Genomic DNA, 17,811 nt, shown 5'->3' on the forward strand with positions numbered 1-17,811 from the left:
AATTGGCATATCTAAACATTTCGAGCTTGAAGGCGTGCCATTTCCAAAATTGACTTTCTTCTGATAAATCCCACAGGGATATTTCCCATTAGAGGCAACTCTTGCATCACTGGTGCATCCATTCGGATTGACTGAATTAAGAAATGGAGCATCAGCGTAATCCAGAGAGACACATCCCGATTAAAAAAAAAAAAAAAAAATTAGGAACATTGGGCACACTGGCTTTGAAAGCAAAACAATGACTCGTTGCCTCTTTCTAAATAAGGGCCTATTTATTTATTTCATTGTCACGTAACTGCAGTTCCCGCCGGCACTTTTCAATGCAATATTCTCACAAGCACTAAGATATCAAGTGCGCAAAGAGCTCTATTATGTGGATAATTGTATTCCCTATATTGTCCACAATAGTTGGACAACAAGATAAGATTCACATTCCTTATCCCCCACTGCTCTCGCTGACAATGTAACTATGCAAATTCTACCTTTTGTTCCCATACTTTCATATGTTTGTTGTTTAAATACACCTCAGTCTCCATTTGAAAGTGAAACATGTCATCTTAGAAAAACTCTCATAATATTTCACAAAAATGAAGGAATCCATTCATTTACAATCAATACATATTACTATAAAATACATTGTTTTCCTACACCTTGCAGTGTGTTACGTTTCATCACGTATCATCTTATTCCCCCCCCCAAAAAAACTTTGAGGGTCCTATTTTCTTAAGTAGGCACATGCGCACTTGATGTAAAAACGGTCATCTTTATTCATCGTCCTGCGGGAAGTGTAGTTTACCGTGTTTGGGAATTTGCCAGACCGTGCTACGTCTCACTGGGCCTTCCCATGGACTGAGGGCGTTTTCTATTACACGCACCTAATGCACATGACAATTTGGTGGACTAGATTTTAGACTTGCTGAAAGCAGGTCTAGGTTGTGGTGCAGGTGATGTAATGCCATTTTGATGGATTTGATCAAAGTGCAGGCAGAAATATTTTGAGCGACACCAATGTGTGTGGTGGATGTCAGTGTATTTCATTCATAACTATGAAAACAGGGCATCGAACCCTCTGAATCATTGTAGAAATCAATACAAACTGTTATTACTATTATTATTATTATTATTATCGTTAGAAGTGTTATTATCATCACTTTGAATGTATTTTTAAAAGCACCCGTATTGTGGCATAACTGGTGTGTGCGCGTGTGTGTCTGTGTCATACACACGAACATTGACACACAATCGGGATTCGAAACATTTGAATTGTGTTACAAGTGCCCATCCACAGCAGCCAACTTTACATCATCCGCAAGTGGAAATCTTACGCTTCCTTCTAAACTTCCTTTGCACACGCCGATCTCCTGCACAGATTCCAGCGAGTCTTAGACCATGTGCCTCTCTCCTGTGTTGAACTCAAAGGCAATGAGGGGAGCCGCTTCAATTGTCTGTGTTCAAGTTGTCTGCGTTTAGTCCCATAATGGTACAAAAGACCATTTCTACAAGTACCTGTGCCCAGTTACAAAAATTGAAGAATTATGCATGAACTCTGGAACATTCCATTTCAAAGGCCTCTCCTCAGATATCATGAAGCTTCTTCTTAGCACATTGATATTTTAATTGGATCTGAGGACTCATTCTAAAGTGTGGCCGCACAAGTTGCATTTGCATCACTAATCCCACTTTACACCAAACCGGGCTTTTTCTTGACCCGTTGATACGGCAATAACACAGATCAAAGGGAAGCTTCAAGCCTGAATGGCCTGAAAACAAAAATTGCTTACCTGTAATTACAAAATGAAATGAAGTCGGCCAGGCGAAGCCTCTCATAATGACGGTAATGAAATAAAAAGTCAAGTTAACCTGAAAATACTTTTTTAATTTTCAGACTTGCTATGTGCAAACTTTTTCCTCCCCGATTTCATCTGGGTCTCTCAATGTAACTGCTTCAGGGCAAAAATATGAATTCAGGAATTTGAGGAATCAGCCCATGCTAATAATGCAAGTCGGCTGTCTGGGTGCTAACACCCTTTCAGCCACTGCTATCAAGCTGCTTTTCTGTTTTAAAAAAATGAAGCCAAGACAAGACAAAGACATCATCCAAATAGAAAAAAAAGTTTCTCCAGAGCCACATAAAACGGTGATACATCCTTTCACAAGATGAGTCGCACTCAGCATGACAAATAACACATTTCATGTCTAAAATTGAGTGTGACTGTGTGCAGTGAAAAACAACTTGGCTATTACTTATTCTTCACGTGCTCTTACTTCTTGCAGTGTCTATTACAAAGCACTCCCCCCATGCATTTTCGTCAGTGTCATCAAAATCAAACAACCATGCCTGAAGATTTTCACCAAAAAGTTGTCCATTACATGTGGGCAAAAATGTATTAGTTTATTTTTGTGAAGATGGATGGAAAGGATCGTAACAGCTGGTGCTTTTGGGAGGCCAGCCCCAGGGTGTGCTCCCCGCTTTATATAGATGTGAGCAGTAACCAATCCTTCCGCCTGCATTCCAATCCGGCAGCACGGTGTCAAAATAGATGTGAAATTCGGTCACGCAGAGGAGACTTCACTGCACACAAAAGAAAGGACCTGTCTCATTCAAATATGCGCTGTTGCAAATGAAACATCAAAGTGACTGTTATTGGAGAACCCCCCCCCCCCCCCCCCGCCCCCCAACTAATTTCACCACTTGAAGACTGGATGAGCCTGAATTAAAAAAAATAAGACAACCATCCGGACAATTTGATGTCTTGAATTAACCCAACATGTATGTTTTTGGAATATTGTGGAGAAACTGAAGCACCTGGAGGAAACTCGTGCAGACTCAAATATAGCGATAACATGCAAACTCCACACAGGAAAGCCGGTGATGAGATTTAAACGCAGAACCTCTCATCGGTGGGACATACTAACCCACAAGGCCTCTGTGATCATTTCTATGTTAAGATTGATGCGTTATGCCATAAACAACCTTAATATGGATTGTTAAACATGGCGACTGGGACTTCCTTGGATACATGCAAGAACTCTAGTGGCCCTGAAGAGGGTCTATGGGACCTGGGGGTAAGGAGGTTCATTGCTTTGGACTGATGGACACAAGTCTTGGGTCCCAAGGCAATAGGCTCTCATGTGGTCAACATTAGATAAAAAAAAACAAAAAACCAATAATCATTCCTGGCTCAGAAATAAACCCGCATTCACTGTTACTGAGTTCTTGGAAAGCTGCTTGAGCCTTTATTTGACTTCCTTGGTAAATGTTCATGTACAAGTGCACTCTTTGTCCTCACTAGTAGGACAATTCGACGCATTAGTAGAACAACTGTCTTTATTGGTAGAGCTCAGACCCGTACCCCAATTTTTCATTTGTCATTTGTGTTAACGTCAGTGAAGTTAGTTCAAATGGGTCTTGCTCTCTTCCTATTGAACACGCACATGGCCCAACCCCCCCCCCCCCAAAAAAAAAGAATTATTTTATCAAAATAGTAAATGGGAGTGCACTTATACAGCAATTTAACTTCATCATACGTTTACACAGCCATATTTACATATCTCATTCAAACGTATCAGAGTGTAGCCAACCGGGGCATTGATGTAGCATATCAAATCACAGAAAGATTTTCCTTATTAGTTGAGAATTTACTTTAATCTCCAGGATATGGTGCCACACTTTCGCCAACGGCACATCCCAGGATTGTTTCCTCTTTGATCCTGTTTTACGGCATGAGAGGCCAAAAACGAGGTATTGATACATTTTCTAGCTGTGCTTTATAGACTGACTGCTAATAGTTGAAATTGATGTTCATTAACCGGCCAAATATTCCCATACTCACGCAACTACTTCCGGTCGTCCGCTGCAATGTAGCAGCTAGCTTTGGCGCATGGGAACTCCCCTATATCGATATGTCACATGTACAGGATCACCATCCAAACATTCCTCTTTGACAACATCCCACCTTCCAAAAATATGCATGGTAGTCTTAATTGAACACGAAATTGCCCCTACGTGTGACTGAATCTGAATGCTTTTTTTTCTATGTGTACCCCGCCTACTGCCCAGCACGCCCGTGACCCTCGTGAGGAAGAGCGGATCAGATAATGGATGGATGTTGCAGGTTTGGTCTACGAGTACACAATTAAACCTAAACAAACCAACTATGATGCTGCACTAGTAGGGCCCAATAGTAGGCATGTGTCACCCAGTAGTGGCCTCCTTCTCTACTCGTGGGCCCATAATGGCCTCTTTTCGTTTTACCAAAATTTTCATTCCAGGATACAGAAATATCATGCAGTGGGAAAGAAACACTGTTCGTTCAATGAACAGTTTTATGAGGATCTTGAGCACGGCATCGAATAAATGCTCAAATGGGAAAGACGGTGAATGAACCGTTACAAAGAAAGTGACTTTAATGAGATATTTTTTAAAAATAATTTTCCATGACTTTTTCTGTCTGGACTTGACTGTGTTAGTAAATGACATATGGTGTGCCATGAACAGTTCATAGCTTGCAATTACACAACAATTGTGCTTTTAGGTCATGACAATTGTGGTTTTAGGTCACACGAGCGCAAGATGGAACATTTCAGAACAGGTATGGGTGTGGATTTTTAGTTTAAGCAATGGACTAGGCACAAATGAAGGAAGGTACTTGTAGTAGTTGTGACACACTTCTCACAACTCACATACTGCAATGAAATTATAGATTTTTCAAGTAGGTCAATCAGGAATAATACTGCTCATTTTGCGCAGTCAGTTTTGCAATCAAAACGAGAACCCAAACCTTCGCTAAAGTGGTAAACTGATTAAGAAAAATGCAACCAATATAGGTACGCCTTGCTTGTGTGAGTGTTGTAAGATTAGAAAGCAAAATGCATTCAGCACAAATTATGCCTGGTGCTTGCAACATTAATTGTGCCAAAATTTCCACTACTCTACAATAAAACGTTCAGAGATGGGCATTTCCCTAGTTCTGACAGAAGGTCCATCAGTCCATTGTTAAGGAATTATTCCGCTAGAAGTAGTAGTAGAACATTGTTGAATTTCATCTTGGTATGAGAACTATTGACACTAGTCTCTCTCCTGAACATCTGCTGAAGTAGTTAAAAAGGATGTACTTTGAAGTTTAGAGCCCATCTCCCTTTGGTTAATTAACAGCCCCCCGAGGGTTTTTATTGCCTCCACTTCCTCATAAAAGTCCCTGAAGGCTCTCAAGTGCCCTCAAAGAGGAACCCTAATCTCAAGATCTGTGACCAGCAGCAGTGGTCTATACTTTGTCATCATATCAAAATCGAACTTTGCTTGATCTTCCTTATTTCTGCTTTTTACTTGGTTATGGTGTTGTTCCTTCCTGTTGGTTGTGTTTGTTCAGACACTGAAAGAAACAATGTACAAATGCGGTTGAAGGTATTTCCTGCTCAATGTTATTACAATCAACTTTAGTGCCCTCGGCCCCCACCACTTCGGGGGCCCCCCCTCCGCGGGACATGTTTTAGAGGAGCTGTTATCTCCGGTATCTTTGTTCCTGCCATCGCACCAAATGGGGGGTAGTGGTGGTCTGGTCTCACCTCACCGCTCCTGGCTTCCTCCGGCCACACCGGGTCAGATGACATGTTACTTTCTTTGTTTCGGGATTTGCATGAGAGGCGTACCTCCCCGCCCCTCATTATCATATTGTCTCTATATAATCTCATGAATGTGTTTCTTCGGGGCTTCCTGATGAAATCTGAGACTCACAGGAGCCCGAATCGATTCGTGTTGCGTTGCGATAAACTGAAGAAAAGACTACGTGGTGTTGGGTCTTCTTCCACCTTATAGAGAGATAAAAGAATCTGTAACCAAGGAAGGGCCAAGAGCAAATTGACAGCCCCCATTCCTCAACACCATCAATGACCCAAGATCTAAATCAAATCAAGTGCACTGGCAGACTGATTAGGGCACACTATCAGAATAATTGTTTCTCTGGAGATGTTTTATCCACAACTGCCTTCCACAGCTGCTGCACTTACTATAAGAACTATATGTGACTAGAAAGGCAAGCCTGTGCAATAGTTGGCATCTGTTTGCTACTAATGACATTATATACACGAGTTAACATCTAGCACAGGGATGCCCAAGTCCTGTCCTCGAGATCCTCTATCCAATCCGGGCGTGGACCTTACATGTTTCCCTACTCCAGCACAAAAAATTCAAATGATCATGATTGTTATCAGGCTTTTACAAAGCTTACTGATGAGCTGATCATTTTAATCAGGTGTGTTGGGTGAGGGAGACACCTAAGACAAGCTAGATAGGGGCTCTTGAGTAATGGGCTTAGGCACACGTAAATGTCAAATTGTGCACAGGTTTGACTCATTAGCAAGATGCACAAGTGCACAGAAATATCATTGAGTAGAAGGAGTGGAAAAACTTCACTACAAGCTGATTTTGACAAAGCAAACGATATCAAGTACTAATATCTGAAATTTTGGAAGTAAAAAGTAAACATTAAAGTTGAGTAGCTGAAAAATCTACTTGTACTGTAAATAGGTATTAGTACTTTATTACTTCCTTCCACAGAATTATTTGTTTATTTTATCCTGAATCCAAACAGTTTAAACTACATCCATACATTATCCAAGCCACTTATCCTTACAAATGTCGTGCTAGGTTGAACAGTCAATAATGCTTTCCGGGAAACACATTTCATGATTTGCCACATTCCAGAATTAACATAACCTACTTGTCAACGCATGGGTCACGTCACAGCCGACGAATCCGGGTGTGACGTAAGAACAAATCCCGCCCAACTCCTGACAAATGCTCTCTCATTGGCTGCTACTCCTGGTATCCCTAATTTGATTGGTCATCTTGATCTGGGGGTAACGATCGCGGAGTCCTTGTCTGATGGTCTGTGTGAGCGGCAAGCCACGTTGACATAACAAGTCCTTGTTCCATATTTTCCCCCGGCGCCCTAAGGTACGTGTCGCAGCTGTCATCTGTCGTTCTCGGGCGATAGGTTGTTTATCCAACCAAAGGTAGTCATCCCTGCTTAAGGAAGTATCGTCGTGTTTTCCTATTAATACAAAGTATCTACGAATGCTTGCTAACAGTGTAGCTATCTAGTAAAGTACAAGCTGCCATCCGGTTAGCATGGCGTACGTTCCATCAGCATCTTGTGAATCAGCATCAATTTTGGTAGCACCGGAAGATCAGTGAACTTGCGATGTATGATGTATTTCAATGTGTGTACTTAACAGAAATAATTGTTACTCCTTAAAATGTCGACGGTCTGTGTGCTCAGAAAGTTTTCCAACTGGGGGACTTTTTAAGATATTTTGGCAACCCGTTTCCGCTAAAATAAGGCTTTACAATACGTTTGTATTTGTTGCATTTCACATTGTAATGACATTGGTGTCCTTTTTTGAATTACCTAATAAAACAACTATTCTGTTCCGCAGAGCACATCATCTGTCAGAATGAGTGTTGGATTCATTGGAGCAGGCCAGCTGGCTCATGCACTGGTCAAAGGTTTTACGGCTGCAGGTGACGCCAGTTTACATTTTCCAGAAAGTTTATCCTTGGTACAATGGGTGACTAGTTAGCACATCCGCCTCACAGTGCACGAGTTATGGGTTCAAATCCGGGCTCCAGATTTGCTGTTTGGCGTTTGCATGTTCTTCCTGTAACTGGCTGGGTTTTCTGCGGGTACTGTACTTCATCCCACCCACATTCCAAAAACATGCATGGTAGGTTAATTGATCACTCTAAATTGTCATTAGGTGTGACTGTGAGTGCGGGTGGTTCTATGTATACCCAGCCATTGTACCCTGTCTACTGACCACAGGGATAGACTCCAGCACGCCCACAACTTTGGTGAGGATAAAGCAGTTCAGAAAATGGGTGGGTGGGTGGGTGGATGCATGGATGGTTGGTTGAAGTTTATCCTCATAATTCCATTTCAGTGAAATGCAAGAACAAATTTCACTTAATGCAGTATAGTTTTTCTCAACCAATAATGAGCCTACATATCTTACACCATCAAAAGTGTCTCAAAAAATATATAAGATAAGAAAATATACAGTCATACCTCGGTTTTCGACCATTATCCGTTCCAGAAGGCTGTTCAAAAACCGATTTGTTCGAAAACTGAAACCACGCTCTTTTTTTAAAAAAAAAAGAAAAATTATTGACCACGTCTGCTCACAATGGAACGCTACATGAGGAAGCGTCACATCCTCGTGTAAGGAAGGCAAGAGGAGTCAAGTGCACTTGGTATGGTCTAGAACCGAATTTCGTTTGTAATCCAAGGCATAAAAAACTCAATTTTTGGTCGAAAACCGATTTGGTCGAGAACAGAGACGTTCGAAAACCGAGGTTTGACTGTATACTAAAAAGGATGAGATCGTATAATCTACTGTACTCGCAATTTTACTAATGCTGTGTGGAACCTGGCCTGATTAGTTGAACACAAAACTGACAACTTAAGGACACCAAGTGGATACATAGGTTTATTGCCATCTAGTGGAAGAGCATTTTATTATTCTGCTCATCACTATACATCACAAGAATAGATAGATGAACAAAAACATGTGTTAAATAATGCTTGGGACACTAATTGAGTGGCATTGGATCATTTCCTGTAGCATCCAATGATCGTTTCACGGTGGTTGGGATTCAGGAAAACACTGACCTAATGGTCATACAATTTGGAATTTGGAACATTTCAGTACCTTCTCTAAGAAATCATATGTCCTCAATGTTAACAATAGTTTTTATCAATTGTCTTTTGCAGTGTTGTCAAAAATACGACCCTACTTTTAACTCATTCACTCCCAAAGACGTTTTTAAACGTCTTTTCAGACTTGGTCCAGAATTGGCTGGTACTGAATGAGTTAATATGCACTTAAACATGATACATACATTTTAGTTAAATAGCATCTGCCCCCAGTTGTCTATTGATTGTTGCTCATTTCCCCCATTTCCTTTTCTCATGTCATTTTTCAGGTGTGATTGCTGCACACAGGATCACAGCCAGCTCCCCAGACACTGACCTACCCACTGTGACCGGCCTCAGGGTGAGTTCAACTTTTTAAAAATATAGGTAATGGTCAGCTGCTCTATGTTAGGGCTTGACAATTGATCCAAATTTAATTGGGATTGTGAGTTTTGGCTTCTGTCAAAGCTGAAAAGCGTAATAAAGACAGACGATAGAGTGCCGACTGGCGGTGTCTTTCCAAGCTCCCGATGTTGTGAAAGTAACCTGAAGGCACATTTATGTGAGTCTGCACTCCCTGAGAATGCTTAAACCATTTTAAAGACATACCAGTTGGGAATTTACTGTAAAACTAAACTCACAACAAAAATAATTGCACACATTATATAATCAAATACAAGACAAGTTGTCCAAAAGTTTCATGAGCCTGAGTTATGGTAGCCCATAACCGATTTAAAACACACGCACACAAAACACCAAGTACGACGACGCAGCAAAAAGGTGGAGGCGCCACTGATATTAAAGTTTGATCTCAAGTAGAGGGCTGCAAAATATAATCATGCGGGCCTCAAATGGCAGTCGGATCACAGGTTTGAGACCTCTGGATTAGAGTGTTCAAGAATTGTATTTGATAAACGGGGATACACTGGAATGAGGGTATGATGGCCATTTTAAGTAGTTGAGTTTTGTTAATTGAGTAAATATGACGTTTTAAAATCACTCAATATTCGTTTTTAATCTTTCAATAGTGATTATTTTTTACATAATCACCCAGCCCGACTGAATATGCGGCAATTGTAGGCCTGTCCTGATTTTTTGCTTCATTTAAGTTACATACTTTTTTTTTTTTTGTAGAAAATGGGGGTGAGCCTGACAACAAGTAATAAAGAGGCGGTCAACAAGAGTGATGTGCTCTTTCTGGCCGTCAAGCCACATATTATCCCATTTGTTTTGGATGAAATTGGGCCAGACATTGAAGATCGCCATCTGATCGTCTCTTGTGCTGCAGGTGTCACCATCAGCTCCATTGAAAAGGTCAGCCCCCCACCCCCCTCTTTTTTTTTTTGTACGCATCATAATGTAATCGCCTTCTATAATGTTTTTATTGTTATTGATTAACCCTTCCTTCATCTTATCTGTGACAATTCTTAGAAATTGCTTCAATACCGGACAGCCCCAAAAGTCATGAGATGTATGACCAACACTCCAGTGGTAGTGAGAGAAGGAGCTACAGTATATGCGACTGGCACTCATGCCGAGGTAATGAGTCAAGAGATGTGGACACTGTGCAAACTTCATTACAATGTGTATTTGGTCATTTTCATTGTTTTAGCTTCAGTCTGTTGTTAGGCAAGTTTAAAACAAAAGTAGATGTATCTGTTGTTTGGTTTAAAAAAAAAAAAAAAAAAGCACCGGTAATATACTGTGCATTTAATCATCATTTAAACTACCGGTATTTTTAAAAATGTTTCAGCAGTGTCACTACCTGAACTGTATTATTGGTGGCATAAGATAATTTTTTTCTTTCATCTCGCCATGCAATTTTCACGCCGCTTATCCTCACGAGGGTCACTGGCGTGCAGGAGCCTATCCCAGCCGCCACAAGTAGAACGGGGTACACCCTGAACTGGCTGCAAGCCAATCGCTGAGTACACAAACAAACAACCAGTCAAACTCAGTCACGCAGAGGGACAATTTAGAATGTTCAATTAACCTACCATGATGTTTTTAAAATGTGGGAGGAAACTGAAGTACCCAGAGAAATCCCATGCACGCACGGGGTGAACGTGTAAACTACCCACAGCAAGGCTGGGGCCTGGAGTCATAACCCTGACCTCTGGACTGGGAGGCAGACGTGCTAACCGGTCAACCATGGTACTGCCTATTATATATTTTTAACGGGTTTAAATTTCTCAGAATATGTCTGCCAGTCATGCCAATTAGTAAATTTGACTCACAATTCAGAGGCTTAAAACTAGCTTCCAGTTGCATGTTGTCCCCTGGCTTGCTTGAGTTTCCACTGGTGTCCTCCTGCATTGGAATGGGAGTTTGTCTCTCTGTACCCTGCGACCCGCGATCGCCTTTGCTTTTGTTGACAATGAGCTTTTTGGTTGTGTGTTCCTCCTGTTAGGTGGAGGACGGAAAGTTGCTGGAGCAGCTGATGGCCAGCGTTGGCTTTTGTACCGAAGTGGAGGAGGACCTCATTGACGCTGTCACTGGCTTAAGCGGCAGTGGACCTGCCTATGTAAGTTAACACTGTAGACTATACGAACTACTTTCTGCATCTTTACGCTTTGTAGGAATTTCGGCGGTCATAGTGGTGCTGGTGATATTGTTGTGGGTGTGATTCGATGAGCATTTGCTGAACCCTCTGTATTAGCAGTGAGCCACAGCGGGTGTGGTTGTGGTTGTGCTGTTTACCGAGTTTGGCCTTCACAGCAAGATTCTGCCCCATATAAAATGAAGAAACGGGAAATTGGCACATCTTGTACAGAGCCTTTACTTCGCTTTTGGTGTCTGATAGAGACACTTATAAGAATGAAGAGCAGTAACATTTTTATGTCGACATTTCTACGCATCAATTTCCCCCCCCCCCCCCCCCCCCCCCCACAGTTAACCTTCATGCCTTGTTCTATTACACTACCCCTTTCAGATTGTTTTGTGCACTTTTTTCTTTGTCCCGATTTTTAATTTTCACCAGCTCCTGTCATTAGTATAGAATATGTAGAGCAATATAATAAGAGTCTTTTTTTTTTAAATCAAACTTTCCTATGTTTGCTCAATGCTCCGGTTAGTAAACAACCTCTGAAATGAAATTCTGAGTACCACTTTTTCTCTTGTTTTGATCAAAATACAGTCTTTCTACAGTCATCCGAAAACATGCCACTTTGTCAATGAAAAAAACCGTATCTTCTTAAAATCAAATGGCTTCATTCATTTGCTTCCTTGGAGGGCAATAAGCCACAAAACATCACTTTCGCAAATATTACATCAAACATTTGCCCCTAAAAATATCTGAAATAGTGACCATTTTATTGTTCTCAATATTTGACCGTCTTTACACTCTTTTTGAAGGAGCTTGATAAGGACGCAAAACGGTGGCGCTTATTTTGTAGTTTCTATTCTGGATTTAAGATTGATGTCACCTACAAAAATGGCCCTTCAAAGTACTCAGTGGCAATTTTAGGCTTCTTTTCTGACTGTAGTCAGCAGTTTTAAAAACGGCTACATTTTTATCTCCAGAAAGTGCTATTGTTTACTTACTTCGCGAGGATCATTTTCTCATGCAACTCAAAGAATTAAGCAAAACGTATTAAATTGGTTAGACCAATCAATGCAGTCATCATTTCAATCATTCTGAATTGGAAGATGAAGTGTTTTGGTTTGAATTTGGTAGGACATGGCTCACTTGAACAAGAATTCATGGCTGCCTCACTCTGAAGCAATGGCTTCTTTCCAGCTTTGGCTGTGCAACTCCTCAGACTCGGCTATTGCTGGAAACCTCATTGCGGGGACGTCATCATCTCGGTACCAGGGCTCTGGAACTAATTGCCAACATGCTCTGTGGGCAGCCAGGTGGCATTAAACTTCCAGCCGCAAATCCCTCAGAGGCTAGCGGCACAGACACTGGGACCATTTTCCTTGTCTTCTAATTTTAAAATGTGTTATCCATCAATTTGTTGTAAATACTTTGTCATAATATGTTGAGGTAATTAGACATTCATAGTTACAGTCATAACAATATTGTGGCTCTTGACAAAAATGAGTTACCCCTGATTTATAGACACATTGTCAGCAAATTACAGCGGAATCGGTTTGTTAATTTCACACTTGGTAGTCATCCATTCCAGATTAGAAATGCAGCAATTTGTGTAAAAGTCATTAAAAAGTGCATGTTCTTAAGATCCCCCCCCCCCCTCGCACACACACACACTCCTTAATGTCCATTTTATGTTTTGTTTCTGTGGAATCAATCCAGGGTTGCTTTTTTGGTTTTTCTTCCCCTCTCCTGGAAAAAATGCTCCTCCTGACCGCTATCAGGTTTTCCCTCAAAGTGGTCATTCGGCAATAACTTTTTTTGCACACAACATTGTGGCAGCAGGTGGAGTCTTTCTCACTTTGGTTATTTACAATACAATACAATACAATACAATACATGCTGATTTATATAGTGCTTACACAACAGCGGCAGCTGTGACAAAGCGCTTAACAAAACAGTTAACATAAAGTAAAATAATAAACACAACACATAACATAAAACACGGACAGAAGTGCAGTCCTAACCACTTTCCGTCACACGCTTTGTTGTTTGAAGCAGTTTGATATGAATTTATTTACTTCTAATACTACTTGGACGAGTAATGTGACAAGTTGGAAAGGCCGCTTGAACTTGAGTATAACTACAACCCTAAGATTTTTTTTAAAATTGCATGACGTCACTTCCGGTGCGACTCGAACACACGTGATGTCCAAATTCACCACTGTTAATGCGGTCTACAGAGGCTACATGATGAGGAGCCTTTAAAGGCGTCGAAGGACCCAGTCTGCAAATTGTTTCTCTAGCATTTGTAATGCACATGCAATCGAGTCGCGCCAGAAGTGATGTCATGTCCCTGAAACATGCAGCCGAAAATGCGGGCTTCGCAGGATGCAGCTTGTAAATTTGGACACGGCCACATCGCTGCTTTCACCGTGTGCATGGGGCGTCACACTTCATCCGCAGCATGTGTTAATCTGCAGCAGAATCTAATGATAAAAGGTGGCAGACACGACCCTTGTACCAATATCGCACAAAGAACTGCAGAGGATTTTATGATGACTGACAATACGATGGTATGTTTGTGTATAAACAGGCGTTCACAGCGCTGGATGCACTAGCGGATGGAGGAGTCAAGATGGGTCTGCCCAGGAGACTCGCTGTCCGACTTGGAGCTCAGGCCTTATTGGTCAGTGGTCTTTAGACATTTGCGGGGTTTTTTTCCACATTTAATTCTCTTTGATCCAATGGCAGTCTGCACACAGGCAGAGAATATTCTTATTCTCGCTCTGGAGCGTAAACAAATGTAGAACTCTGCAGTAGTTTTTTTTGTTTTTTTAATCCTCAGTTGGAAGAAACTCCTCCCTATTCATTTTTGTTCTTCAGGGTGCAGCTAAGATGCTGCTGGACTCTGAGCAGCACCCTGGCCAGCTGAAGGACAATGTGTGCTCACCAGGTGGCGCCACCATTCACGCCCTCCATGTTATGGAGAGTGGGGGCTTCCGCAGTCTTCTGATCAATGCGGTGGAGGCCTCTTGTATTAGGACACGGTAAGGTTACTGGACCCGCAGAGTCAAATCTGTTCCAAAATGGATATCTACGAATTTTCTGCCTGAGAGGCTATTCTACATAACCAGTATTTCTTTGACAGTTTATGTATTCCATAAAAAAAAGGTGTACCTAAGTGTAAATAATGTGCGCACATACTCACATTTACTTATCGTCACTGTTGAGCTGAATCCCACTTCAACACCAATCCTTTCAGGAAGTTTTAAAAAAAGGGGGGCATCTTGCACCACATCATTCTAGTTGGTATTATTCGATGTGTCACTGATTAAAGTGACACATCAATGTCTACACTCACACTAACCCCTAACCAGACAAGGCCTATTATGTTATAAAAGTAACAAATGTGATCACATCAGCTTCCTGAACTCTTTTTCTAAGGTCTTAGAGTCATGACTGATACAATGACAAAACCAGTAAATTGACACACGTTTATTGTATTGTTATTTTAGCGGTTTATTAGCCAGAAGTTTATCTGCATGCACTGCTATTTGTGGCGGACCAGTTCCATCTGCACCGAACGATTACAGCAGTGCAGGACTGAAACGTAGCCTGACTATTTTTCACTTGTTTTTGAATAGAAACATTCAGACTTTCAATCTTGGGGCAGCATAAATCCACACGACTCCCCCGGAGCGAGGGAAGAGGCGGAGTTTTACGACGCATCTCAGACAGTTTACCGTTGTCGTGTGATTTTCTCAATCTATTTTCAACACTTTAAATTGGTTAATAATGTGTCGCAGATCACCTCGGGAAAGACTAATAGTATCAATTTCTGAAAGAATATGAAATTGATCGTATTTGGACAAATGAGGTTTTCGACGGACAGTGACGATATATATATGCATATCAGTGTTACTATACCTATTTGTAACTCACTGTTCTGATGCGTTGTTTTTTTTTTTTTTTACGCATCCTCTAATATTCACACTAACTGAGCTGTTTGCTCTATTTTTTTTTCTGTTCTTAAAATGGCCCAAGATGCTACAAGATGGTGCCAAACCCTTGACTACTGTAATTGCAAACCACACTTTGACACCATCTTGTGGCCTTTTGGTGCCAAGGGGTTAAATTGAAATGAGGTGAGGAGCTCCAATTAGCCAAGTTTCAGCCCCCTTCCAGTTGAAAGGTAGTGCTTTAGCACATCTCTTGCTGTATCTATATGTCTACTTGCAGATTTGCGCTACTCGCAGCAGGGTTCGTCCCCGTAATATTGGATTGATGGATAAAATATACCGTACTTCTGATAATCTGTCCATTTATAATGGCATTCAATCTTTAAAAAAAAAAACATTCCTATAGCGTTTGTCTTGCTCATTCACAACTACAGTTGCTATCCAGAAAAAAATGTATGTATTTCAGGGGCTTTCTCTTGAGGATTCCTTCTTTAAATAATAACTTCAAAGTTTGATCATGAGCTTTCTCATTGTTCCTCCAGTGAGCTGCAGTTTCTGGCTGATCAAGAGCGCATCTCTCCAGCAGCCATTAAGAAGACCACGCTGGACAAAGTGCTTCAGCAGCCCGGAGTCACAGTCAGCGGAGTGGGCAATGGAAACGGCAGATCAGGGCTCAGCCTGTTCAACAACAACAATCGCAACTCTGGAATCAAGAAAAAGAACTGAGAGTAAAACGCAGAAAGACAAACCAACGCATTTCAGATTACCAGCCTACAGGTGGCCCTGCGTCTCATATACTGTACCTCTCGGACATGCACCATGCTTGTCGGAGGTATCCGAAACGGCCAGACCAATGATCCAGATTCCTGTCACCAAATTATTTATTTCAGCCTGTTATTTCCTACAAAAGTGTCTCGCAAAAGTACACGTCACATGCAACTATGTTTTGTTGCACCTGTACTGCCTTGTGTGCACATCAACATAGATGAGTAGTTGTGAAGTGTATTTTGACTGACTACAGGCAAAAATAAACATTTGATAGCATTTATAAAGGGGATGTTATCAAGACATCGCTTGGTACCCTTTTTTTCTATTGAACAAATGTCCCACGTATCACACGGTGCTGTTCGACCATGATTGAGAAGCATCACTTCAGTAAAGTCCATCCTTACTGTGTATTTTCTAATATTCCAATTGTTTTGAATTAACAATTTTGGAATGGCAACCACTTCTGGGTTGGGGTTCCCTTTTTATGCCACATTAAACAAATTGAAACCAAAGGTTCTTTGGCCTCCAGTCACTTTGTTGTGCTTTTTTTTCCTTCCCACGCTGTAGATTACACATGGCAACTAAACAGCTCCTGCTTTAAGTGATGATTGAGGTGACACCATGGCCTGCAGATGGCGGCTTTTCCATTTGCACGATTATGAAGAGCTCAGGTTTGTCACTTGCTCTATCCAGCATCTGTCACTGGCATCTAAACTTAATAAGGTTAGGGTTATGCATAAATAATTGAAAATCTTATTCTTAGTGTCACACAACGGAGCTGTAAGAGCTAACCAGCACTAGCAAAAGAACTTTCAAATAAAATAGAAGTATGGGGTGTACTGGTAGAAGTACGAATCGAACTTGTCGATTCAGGATGAGCAAGGTATGCCACTTACTGATCCGGCCAGTACCGCAGCCACCGACCATGTTGAGCAGGACACACCACTCATGATCGAATCACCAAATCGAAAAGACCACTATTGGACACCGGGACACCGTAGGGTCAAAAATGTACAGGTAAAGTGAAGGCCCCAGATGAGCTAAACGCTTCACCGGTAAACATAAACGACGGTGAATAGCAAGGTATTGCATACATTGTCTGGCTCGGCCAAAGCCCCCTACACAGTCAGCTCTTCTGTGGTAGCTTTGAAGTATGGTGAAACACAAGGCAAATGACAAAATGTGTCGTGAAATCACTGCTGAACCAAAGTGGCCGAAATGAGAAAAAACTAGAAAAATGTCTTACCTTATGTAACGGACAACAGGAAGCAGACTTACAGTTCACCAGGGACCGACCGGGCCGACTGGCAATCCAGGTAGATTTCAAAATTGAGCAAGTGCAGCTCATGCAAGCCCCTGGGGCCGAGACAGCCTCGCTACCCCGGCCGACTATGTTCTGAACCACAGGTCATGAGGTGAAAAGCAATAAGCAGCAGGAAACCGAACGAGTTGTGGACCAAAGCTGCAAACTCCACCAGCACATACCAAAGCATGTGAAGAATAAAGACTCCCGGTGACACACGTTTACATATGCTAAGCCTGAGCATATGTAAAACAGTGTAAGCGTGACCTTCTTGTTCTTCAAATCTCGACCTCAGCATGCGTTAGACAAGTGATCATCCAGAGCTTGAAGCATCGTGTCTCTGGCAATCAGGAGGAATGAAATAGGATGAGATCCATTTTATTAATTCAGGCTTTGATGCTATCAAAACATGTTCCCAACTTACAATCAAAAAGATGGTAGGTAAATGAAACAAATGAAACCTTATATAAGGCGGAGAATTTTGAACACCGGATCCTGGTAAACATAGGAAGAAAAAAAAAAAAGTAAAGTTGAAAAATCGACCAAAGA

General features: G+C 41.5%; 1 protein-coding gene and 1 long non-coding RNA gene across 2 annotated transcripts in view; one reads left to right on the forward strand and one right to left on the reverse strand.

Moving 5' to 3' along the window:
- pycr1b (pyrroline-5-carboxylate reductase 1b) overlaps positions 1 to 16,471 on the forward strand; it is an 83,407-nt gene extending 66,936 nt beyond the window's left edge. The window contains exons 2-9 of the mRNA XM_052083356.1: positions 7,441 to 7,522; positions 8,984 to 9,054; positions 9,828 to 10,007; positions 10,125 to 10,232; positions 11,104 to 11,217; positions 13,826 to 13,918; positions 14,116 to 14,279; positions 15,734 to 16,471. Of these exons, the coding sequence (XP_051939316.1) occupies positions 7,456 to 7,522; positions 8,984 to 9,054; positions 9,828 to 10,007; positions 10,125 to 10,232; positions 11,104 to 11,217; positions 13,826 to 13,918; positions 14,116 to 14,279; positions 15,734 to 15,917 (981 nt within the window). The 5' untranslated portion in view covers positions 7,441 to 7,455 and the 3' untranslated portion in view covers positions 15,918 to 16,471. The remainder of the gene's footprint in view (positions 1 to 7,440; positions 7,523 to 8,983; positions 9,055 to 9,827; positions 10,008 to 10,124; positions 10,233 to 11,103; positions 11,218 to 13,825; positions 13,919 to 14,115; positions 14,280 to 15,733) is intronic.
- Positions 1,856 to 17,292, reverse strand: LOC127612659 (uncharacterized). Its single transcript, XR_007965899.1, has 2 exons — positions 17,206 to 17,292; positions 1,856 to 2,572 (listed from the first exon to the last, which is right to left on the reverse strand). It is a non-coding gene; the product is annotated as an uncharacterized LOC127612659 (long non-coding RNA).
- Between the last annotated feature and the right edge of the window lie 519 nt (positions 17,293 to 17,811).

This window comes from Hippocampus zosterae, chromosome 13 (genome assembly GCF_025434085.1).
Source record: "Hippocampus zosterae strain Florida chromosome 13, ASM2543408v3, whole genome shotgun sequence".
Taxonomy (NCBI): domain Eukaryota; kingdom Metazoa; phylum Chordata; class Actinopteri; order Syngnathiformes; family Syngnathidae; genus Hippocampus; species Hippocampus zosterae.